At 48.4% G+C, this 10,866-nt stretch overlaps 1 protein-coding gene across 1 annotated transcript; it reads left to right on the plus strand.

The window, feature by feature from the left end:
• Window positions 1–942: 942 nt before the first annotated feature.
• On the plus strand, window positions 943–1,896 carry LOC124667612 (protein SODIUM POTASSIUM ROOT DEFECTIVE 3-like). The gene is made up of 3 exons (XM_047204871.1): window positions 943–1,348; window positions 1,446–1,521; window positions 1,601–1,896. The coding sequence occupies exons 1-3, from the start codon at window positions 1,118–1,120 to the stop codon at window positions 1,732–1,734; spliced, it is 441 nt and encodes a 146-aa protein (XP_047060827.1). The 5' UTR covers window positions 943–1,117; the 3' UTR covers window positions 1,735–1,896.
• The last annotated feature ends 8,970 nt before the right edge of the window (window positions 1,897–10,866 follow it).

Raw genomic sequence — 10,866 nt, forward strand, 5'->3', positions numbered from 1 at the left:
CACTTTTGGAGGGAGGAAAACCCTGCCATGCCGGTGCAATCCAACTTGCATCTGAAATAGAAGTCGTACTCTCGAAGGGCATACACAATTTTCAAGAAGAGCTTCCGGCTCATCCTGAAACGACGGCTAAAAATAGCCTCACCGTGCAATGGATCGTCGGCTAAGAGTCGGCGTAGAGCATGCAGTAGCCCTCCATTCGCTGCCTCGGCTTGCACTTCCTGCGACCTGGTGCCGACCCGCCACGGCGACCAATGACCGACTCGGCGTACAAGCCGGACAAGCAAGCTAGGATCAACATGTGCTCCTGGTCTTGGGCGACGGCTGCCATTTCTTCTTCAAAAATCTCGGCGAACATCTGCTCCTCCTCCTCGTCGGAGTCCATGTCTGTCCAGGCAATTGGACGAACACCTGTCGGGTGTGTCGATGAGGAGCGACGCGAGGGAGCTGGGTGGAGGAACGACGGAGTTGAGGCAACCGGCCGGCGGATTGGCGAGGGGTGGTGCCGGCGGCGATAGAGCAACGGGAGGGGAGGGGGGATTTGCGTCGACAAAGTGGTGGGGTTCGTGTGTTCTCTCGTCGACAGAGCAGGCCCATCCCCGCTTTTCTCTCGTCCGGAGTGGGCGGCGGTGATGACCTGGGCTCTCCGGATGGATTAAACGCTAAATCCGGGAGAAAATCAGGAGCCGGGAACGCGGCTGGGCCAAATAATGCCGTCCGGATGTAAAAAACGGCTGCCGAGGGGCTCGTCGAGGAGACGGCTGGAGATGCTCTAAGCATCGATGTGTGCTTCCCATCAAAATCTTGGTTTCTCAGTGCAGGGTAACTAAATCAAAATACTCCTGCCATCGCCATGGCCATCAAATTCTTGGCTGGCTAGCTACATGACTGCTCCATATAGGTCACCCAACGCCATCTAATTCCTGCTCACACTACCTGGTACAGAGGCTATTGCGATCGTTTGGACCAGTAGTTGGACTTCGGATAGATCAACCAGCGACTTCGTAAGAATCTTCGTTTTTTCTTTGGTGGTTGATCTCACAGCAAGCCCCCACAAAAAGGAAAAGAAAAGAAAAATCTCACTCACAGTTACCTATATATGTGAGTTGCTTTTAGTCCGATGGCTCTGGTTAACTGCCCGGGCATCCAGTGCATGTCTGCAACGATGGGTCTGAAGAAGAAAGCTCTGCGCTGGTTGCCCCGTTCCTCTGCGGGGTCCGGCCTGGAGGAAGATGAAGACAGCAACGAGAGGAGCGGGCTCCTGAGGAGCCACCGGGATCATAACCGCGTCGTGCCGGTCATGGACGTGGATGAGCCACGAGCCAAGGCGTCGCCGGCAGCGGAGCCGAAGGTGAATTCGCGAGCGCGCTGATTATCTTGAAGCGCAATTGGAAATCTAACTGTTTCTTGCTGTGAAAACACTTGCATTGGCATGGCGGCGAATGCAGACCGTGGCCCTGAAGGTGTCGATGCACTGCCATGGCTGCGCGAGGAAGGTCAAGAAGCAGATCTCCAAGCTGGAAGGTAGGTGATGAAGTGAAATAATATAGGGTGAACTCAGGCCCGTGTTTCCTTCTTTGGGGTGATCGACGAGCTTGTGCAGGAGTTGCGTCCGTCAAGATAGAGCTGGGGATCAAGACGGTGACGGTGGTCGGGAACGTGACCCCCGTGGAAGTCCTGGAGGCCGTCTCCAAGGTGATCAAGTACGCGCACATCCTGGACCTGGCGGCGCCCTAGATTAGCAGCAATGCAGTGTCGCGGCCGATGCCTGCCTACAGACGTCCAGTGTGTGTGTGTGTGTGTGGTGATTGCACTTGTAAAAATTGATGAGCAGCATCTCTCAGTTTTCTCGAGTCATTGTGAATCTTGAAAAAAATAAGTTGCCATTTCCATGTCAAACCCTCCGCTTTGAACTAGCGGACATGAATTGTCAAATGCGATTAGCCGATTGCCGTGTAAGGCTCACCGAAATGCCCCTTGTTCTCGGTCGCTTGCAACTGCTTAATTATGACAGCAACGCTTTGATGGGTGAATCGGTGGTTGAGATGAATTGCGGATGCGAACTGGCAACGGCCCCTCGGAATGGATCACAAGGATGACGCGATGGACTCCTTAAGAAAATGAGAGTAGGTAACGCTGCTCGTGCAAGGCTTATGAGATTTCTTGGACACTTGTACCCAACTTAACACCACCTTTAGATAGTTTCTGTTTTCACTGCGCACCTCATCCGGGCACACCAGGGGCCGAGCCGCCGAGGTTCTTCTTAACGAGTTGTGCTACCTCGGCCTTTTCAGGAAGCTGGAATAGATGCGCGACTTTGTGATGTTGGTGCTGCAATCCAAGAAGTGATGGAGTCATATGAGGTTGAAATTAATGGGGAAGTTCAAGGTGTGTGCAGCTTCATATTCTTTCCCGTTGTACGCTATTAGAAGTTCAGTGACAGCATGACTGATTCAAATTTCTTGTTTGTTCTGTGGCAGTAAAAAGTGTGCGAAACCTAAATGGACACGGCATTGGACCTTACCAATTCCATGCAGGAAAATCAGTTCCAATTGTAAAAGGTGTGGAGATCAAACAAAAATGGAAGAGAGTGAATTTTAGACAATTGAAACTTTTGGGTCCACAGGTACGCCATTACTAGTCCTAATATACTAGAAAGTCTTTTTTTATCGAGTTACTCTTATGAAAGGATTTTTCCTTAGTATTTAAGTAGAATGGTTTTCACCTGAACAACCTGTACTCCCTCCGTCAATAAATAAGTGTACTTCTAGCTTTTATACTAAGTCAAACATTTTAAGTTTTGACCAATCATGGAAAAAAACGTAGCAACATATATAATGAGATTTTGGTATAATTTGAAACTACATTTCAAAACGAATCTCGGGATACTAAATTAGTGTCATAAATGCTACTACTTTTCCCTATATATTTGGTCAAAGTTTAAAGAGTTTGACTAAACACAAAACCTAGATGTACACTTATTTGCGGACGGATGGAGTACATCTTATCTCCCTTGTGAGTGCATGTTTAAATTCTTAATCAGTTTTACATTGCATAATCGTCATTCTTTTCGCAGGAAAGGGATTTGTGAGGGAGGACTTCGAATGCAATCATTACATGAAGAACTTTGATGTTGGGCATGTACCATTGAGGGTAGCCAAAGCCAAGCGGCTGATCTAGTTCATACAATAGAATAGTTCTGAAGATAGGTGTACGCTACTAGGAAACAGGCTATCGCTGGCGCACCTTTTTCGGCTACCGCCGACGCACCAACGCGCACCGGTGGAAACATGCCGGCGGTAACTCGATTTATCCCTGGCGCATCAGCCTAGTGCACCGGCGGTATATTCCACGATTCAAAAAAAAAGGCCGATTTAGATCTACATCTAGATCCAGGTCGAGTTCTAGGTCGTGAACTTCATCGCCGTGGTCATCTGCGTGGCCGTGGACGCCGCCCTTGAAGAATAGAGTAGGTGGCTGCTGAAGTGAGAGGAGGTGGTCGTGGAGAAGCTTGCCGGAGGGTGGTCGCCGGAGTGAGAGGAGGTGGTCGCGGGTGAGTAGCTTGAGGATGTGCTCGCCGGAGGGAGAGGAGGTGGTCGCCGGTGAGTAGCTTGAGGAAGTGCTCACTGGAGGGAGGGATATGAAGGAGTAGGGAGGAGGAAGAGAGGAGGAGGAGGAGGAGAAGAAGAAGAGAGTAAGAGAAGAGAGGGAGGAGGAGGAGAAGGAGAGAAGGACGGAGGAGAAGTGAAAGAGAAGAGGAGAGAAAGGAAGAGAGCCGGCTGGTTTGGGCAGGTTACCGCTGGAGCACCTAATATGGTGGTGCATCGGGGATACATTTTTTTTCTTTTTTCATCAAAATCCGAAACCTTGAAAAACTCTATTTTCCTTTTCGTGGAGATACATTTTCATGTAAAAAATGTTTTCATCTGAGGTCGTATGCAACCAGAAAAGCCGTTTTACCGATACATGATGAAATTTTGCAAAAATAGTCAAAATTCAATTTTGTCAATTTTCAGTCAAACTAGATGACATAACACATGAGCATCTTGAAGGATTTTATTTTTAAAATTTTTTATCATTTTATTTAATTTTTAAAAAAAATGGAAAAGACGATCAAGAATGGAGAGAAAAATCTGTGCCCCAATTACCAGTGGTGCCGGATACAGATTTTTGGGCTGGCCCGCACCTAGCCGACCCTTATCCCAGCGCACAAATCTTTCGTTGCGCCGACGGTATTTGAATACCACCGGCACTTCATAAAATAGGCACGTCGCCGACAAATACCAACGGTACACTTTTCACTTTTCTGGCATTTTTCATTGAATTATTATGGGCCAACTAAACTAAGAGGCGTTCCAACGCGAGACCTCCAAAGGTATTTGCGGAGCGCCGGATATTTTTCGTTTCTAGCCGCGTCGGATATTTTTTCATTTCTGCCGCGCGTCTCAAAGGCCCTTTTCGTTCGGTGCGGCTTAATACGGTGTCCGGCGGCCCAAGCTCATCTCCGGTCCACAGGGAACACTCCAGGCACGCCGGACAGAGCGAGAAGCGAGGCGAGGAGTGGCGGGCTCGAAGGGTCAGTGACATGGAAGTCTAAACCCCGTCGCCTACGTCTGTTCAAGCGACGTTAATGGCGCCCTTGATCGTCTGTTCAACCAATGTCGTCTATTCGTCCTTGATCGTCGTATTGGTTGAACAGACGATCGTAGTGAAGCGTATCGTCGTGCATGGCCGCGTGGCCATCTGCGCCGGCGTTTATTGCGGCCAATGCCCGTCGTCGCCGCTGTACAATAAAGAGCGCCCCTGCTTCCTCTCTCCACGTTCCCGATTCCAATCTCGATGCTTCCAATCTCGTCGCACCTCCTTCCTCTCGCCTCAGCGCCAATGTCGTCATCCCACAAGAACATCCTGCCGGCGAACGGCTTCGGGTGCGACAACCTCACGGTGGCGGAGGCGTGGGCGCTGTACCGCGCGAGGTACCCTGTCCCTCCGGACATGCGCATGCCAAGCAGTGACGGCTGGAGGATGGTCGTCAACAGGATCGGCGTCCCGCCGCCACCGGGAACCGATCGCTGGAGGGACACGATCAGGACCTAGCGCACTCGCCTCATCGCCGAGGAGCGAGCCGATCCCACCTGTGCCCCCACCGGTAACGATGACTGGTGGGCGGACTTCTTTTAGGCGCAGTATGACACCAACATGAAAAGCACCGATGGCCTCGTCGGCCGGAGGAACACGTGGAAAAAGGAGGGGCACGTCCTTTTCTGGGGCGTTCCCGGGCGCACCCTCTCGACCGTTGTCGACGACATCCACAGGGGCGCCGCAAGGTTGGAGATGCCAGCTTCTCCGCCGCCATCTCCTTCGGCCGCAACGCGCTGGCAACCGAGGCGAACTCTTCTTCTTTGGGGCCGGCGCGATCGACATCTTCCTCGCACCGCACCGCGCCACGCCGTACAGTGTGCCGAAGCGCGAGGTGAAGGAAGAGCCGGAGTACGCGACGCCGCCCGCGATTCGGAGGCGCGGCGGCAACATCATCAACATCCGCGAACCAGGGAGGCAATGCAGAGGCGCGCCGGCGGCGCCCTCTTCGTTCCGTTCCGAAGCCGGAGGTGAAGGAGGAGCAAGACGACGAGGAAGTCGCGAAGGCCGCGCAGATGGCGGAGTACGAGCGGCGGCAGTGACTCATCGCCAACAACGACGACCTCGAGGACTGCCAAGGGTTGCACACGATGTACATGGCGTCGTTGAACGACAAGGACGCCAGGAGGGGTGACCTCGATGCGACGATCGCCATGTCCATCCGCGACGCTGGGATGCCGCTCGTCGACCTCACCAACATCGACGACGTTGGGCCAAGCGTCGCGGTGAAGGACGAGCCTGATAAGCGCGGCAAGCAGGACGTCGTCATTGATGACATGTACAACTTCCACCAGTACTACGACCCCCCTGACCGCCGCAAGTACTACTAGATTAGGGTTTATGTTTAAATTTTGTTCGAATCCATGTAATATATAGCAAGTTTGAATGAATTCGACTATTTTTGATTAAAATTAAAAAATCTCAAATTCTGTTTAGGGGACACGGATGGGGAGCGATGTCCCAAACGCGACACAAAAAAAACGCGTTCCCGAACGGTAAATCTGTTGGAGATATGCCCAAGAGGCAATAATAAAAGTGTTTATTGTTATATCTTAGTGTTCATGATAAATGTTTATATCCCATGCTATAATTGTATTAACCGGAAACATTAATACTTGTGTGTTTTGTAAACATAAAGGAGTCCCTAGTAAGCCTCTTGTTAAACTAGCTTGTAGATTAATAGATGATCATGGTTTCCTGATCATGAACATTGGATGTTATTAATAACAAGGTCATATCATTAGGTGAATGTTGTGATGGACATACACCCATAGTAAGCGTAGTATATGATCAAGTCATTTAGTTCTTTATGCTTCAAGCTTTAATATGCATAGTAACTTAATCCTTCGACCATGAGATCATGTTAATCACCTACACCGGATGGATGCTTTGATGACACCAAACACTACTGCGTAAATGGGTTGTTATAAAGGTGGCATTAAGTGTTCGGAAAGTATAGGGTTGAGGCACTTGTATCAATAGTGGGATTTGTCCATCTTGATGACGGATAAATATACTCTGGGCCCTCTCGGTGGAATGACATCCAATTAACTTGCAAGCATGTGACTGTTTCACAAGGGATATCATATCACGGTACGAGTAAAGAGTACTTATCGGTAACGAGGTTGAACTAGGTATGAAGATACCGACGATCAAACTTCGGATAAGTAAAATATCGCGAGACAAAGGGAATTGTTATTTTATGTGAATGGTTCTTTCGATCACGAAGTCATCGTTGAATATGTGGGAGCTATTATGGATCTTCAGGTCCCGCTATTAGTTATTGACCGGAGAGGAGTCTCGATCATGTCTGCATAATTCTCGAACCGTAGGGTGACACACTTAAGGTTTGATGTCGTTATAAGTAGATATGAAATATGGAATGGAGTTCGAATGTTGTTCGGAGTCTCGGATGGGATCCAGGACATCATGAGGAGTTCCGTAATGGTTCGGAGAATAAGATTCATATATAGGAAGTCACTTTCCAAGTTTGAAAATGATCCGGTGCATTTATGGAAGGTGCTAGAATGTTCTAGAACCTTTCGAAAGAAATCACCATGGAAGGTGGAGTCCCGGATGGACTCCACCAACCCTAGCCGTCCAACCAAAGGGGAAGGTGGAGTCCATGGTGGACTCCACCTCCATGGCCGGCCATAGGGGAAGGAAAGGGAGGAGTCCCACTTCCCCTAGGTTTCACCCATATGGAAGGTTTTGAGTTGGACTCTTATTCAGATTTTGGGCGAACCCTTGGGGGTTCCACCTATATAAAGAGAGGGAGAGGGAAAGGTGTAACACCCCAAATTTGTCAAAACAAGAAAACTCAATTTCCCTTTTTCCAAATTTTGGAGCCAACAAAAACTTAAAATTTAATTGCTTTGGGTACATAGAGTTAATGCATATATGTTGTGATCTTGTCGTGATGCTTGTTTGAGTGTTCACCAATGTTGCTAAAACCCTAAACCATGATACTTTGATCAAAGAGAAACAAAGAAAATGGAAAAGAAAAGAAAAATGACATCACATATGAGCCTATGGCTATTTTTGTAAAACTTTAACCTAGGCCATTTTACCTTGTGCCAATGGTTTGGAAACATAACTAAACTCAAAATAATAACATTTGAATCAAAGAAATGCAAAACAAATCAAAAGAAAAATCAAAACCCACTCACATATGATAATGGTCAAAAGTGACATTTATATCAGGGTACCCACTTTGAGCCCCTGTATTAAGAAGTTTTTAAACTAAACTCTCTCAACTCTTTGCACCTCATCCAAGACTTCATCAAGGTGAACTCATTTGGTGTTGACCAACCATGCAAATTCTTTTTGATTTGCTTAATATAAGAATGCAAAGTGGCAACATTAAAACAAAAACAAGATCATCCCCATTTTGGATTTCACCAAATCATCTTCATTTTGCAAACCAACACCACCAATAGGAGCCAAACATTATTTGAATCACACACATGCAAAAGTTTGGCAAAATTCAAAAATAAGGTTCATGCGGCCATTCTGTCGAACACTTGGTGTGCACAAGTCTGCCAACTCCACACACCCTAATATCCAGAGGTTTTTGGACTAAACCATCAAGCCCTAGGTCATCACCAGCCTCCTCTTGCACCCCTTAAACAATTCCAAGCACCAGAGACAAGGATATTGCATGATATCATCAAGTACCAAGCCATGCCGTGGCATCATGCCACTCACCCAAGTCAAACCCCTCTCCTCTCACTTCTGGATTGCATCATCATGTCCTTGAGCCTCTCCTCTCTCTGCTGAGCACGCTAGACACCACCCTTGGCCAAGGAGAGCAATGCAACGCTCAGGCCAGTACGTGCCCAGGTCACCCAGTGAGGCCAGCGCGCGCATGGTGGCGACGCAGAGCGTGCCAGAGCACCGCCTCGTCCCATCGCTGCTGACCTCGCCTCGCTCTCTCCTCTCGCACACGCACGCGCCAGTACACCAGCTCCCTCCCAGACACACTCAATCGCACCGGAGAGGCCTGTCGCCGTCGTCCTCGTCGTCGACTTTCCGCCACGGTACTGCCAGCTCTCGTCACTCTCCTGCCCGCGTCAGCCCACCGTTTTCTGTGCCATCAAGCCCTCCGTGCTCGCCATGACGTAGAGAACGCCACTGCATCATCGCCCACTCCTCTCCGCCACTGTACCATCATCGCCATGGTCGACCTATCCCGCGCTCCTCGGCACCTCGTCGCAGCTATAAAAGGAGCACTCCCCTGCTCCAATTCTTCACGCCAATCTTCTTCTCTCATCTCACAACCCCTCCTCGAGCAGCGCTGATGTCTACGGGTGCTTCTATTCTTGTAGACAGTGTTGGGCCTCCAAGAGCAGAGGTTTGTAGAACAGCAGCAAGTTTCCCTTAAGTGGATCACCCAAGGTTTATCGAACTCGGGGAGGAAGAGGTCAAAGATATCCCTCTCATGCAACCCTGCAACCACAAAGCAAGAAGTCTCTTGTGTCCCCAACACACCTAATAGGTGCACTAGTTCGGCGAAGAGATAGTGAAATACAGGTGGTATGAATAAATGCGAGCGGTAGCAACGGCACCGGAAAAGTGCTTTGCTGTCCGGGACTGGTGTGTGGTTGATGGTGGTAATATTGCAGGAAGTATAGATGCGGTAAAACAGTAAACAAACAGCGATAGCAGTATTTAGGAACAAGGCCTAGCGATCATACTTTCACTAGTGGACACTCTCAACATTGATCACATAACAGAATAAATAGATAGATGCTAGACTCTACACCCTCTTGTTGGATGATCAACACCACTAACTATGTAGGATTACACGAACCCTCAATGCCGGAGTTAACAAGCTCCACAATATTCAATGTTCATATTTAAATAACCTTAGAGTGCATGACAGATCAACATAACCAAACCAAGTACTAACATAGCATGCACACTGTCACCTTCACGCTACGAAAGGAGGCATAGATCACATCAATACCACCATAGCAATAGTTAACTTCATAATCTACAAGAGATCCCAATCATAGCCTACGCCAAGTACTACACGATGCACACACTGTCACCATTACACCGTGCAGGAGGAATAAACTACTTCAATAACATCACTAGAGTAGCACACAGATATATTGTGATACAAAACACATTGCAATCATAAAGAGATATAAATAAGCACTTCACTATGCCATTCATAACAGTGAATAAGTATTCTGTGAAATATAGCCTAAGAGACCCACACGGTGCACACACTTGTCACCTTTACACACGTGGGACAAGGAGTCTCCGGAGATCACATAAGTAAAATCCACTTGACTAGCATAATGACATCTAGATTACAAGCATCATCATATGAATCTCAATCATGTAAGGCAGCTCATGAGATTATTGTATTGAAGTACATAGGAGAGAGATTAACCACATAGCTACCGGTACAGCCCCGAGCCTCGATGGAGAACTACTCCCTCCTCATGGGAGACAGCAGCGTTGATGAAGATGGCGGTGGTGTCGATGGAGGAGCCTTCGGGGGCACTTCCCCGTCCCGGCGGCGTGCGGAACGGAGACTCCTGTCCCCCAGATCTTGGCTTCGCGATGGCGGCGGCTCTGGAAGGTTTCTCGTACCGTGGCTTTTTCGTATCGAGGTTTTAGGTCAGGGACCTTTAAATAGGCGAAGAGGCGGAGTCGGAGGGCTGACGAGGCGACGACGCAGTAGGGGGGCGCGCCCCCCCTCTGGCCGCGCCGGCCTGTCATCTGGGGCCCACAGGGCCCTCCTCTGGCGGCTCTCGGGTGTTCTGGAAGCTTCGTGGAAAAATAGGATGCTGGGCGTTGATTTCGTCCGATTCCGAGAATATTTCCTTACTAGGATTTCTGGAACCAAAAACAGCAGAAAATAGCAACTGGCCCTTCGGCATCTCGTCAATAGGTTAGTTCCGGAAAACGCATCAAAACGATGTAAAGTGTGTATAAAACATATAAGTATCATCATAAAAGTAGCATGGAACATAAGAAATTATAGATACGTTTGAGACGTATCAAGCATCCCCAAGCTTAGTTCCTACTCGCCCTCGAGTAGGTAAACGATAACAAAGATAATTTCTTAAGTGACATGCTATTTACATAATCTTGATCATACTATTGTAAAGCATATGAGATTAATGCAGCGATTCGAAGCAATGGTGAAGATAATGAATAAACAAATGAATCATATAGCAAAGACTTTTCATGAATAATACTTTCAAGACAAGC

Source organism: Lolium rigidum, chromosome 6 (genome assembly GCF_022539505.1).
Source record: "Lolium rigidum isolate FL_2022 chromosome 6, APGP_CSIRO_Lrig_0.1, whole genome shotgun sequence".
Classification (NCBI taxonomy): Eukaryota; Viridiplantae; Streptophyta; class Magnoliopsida; order Poales; family Poaceae; genus Lolium; species Lolium rigidum.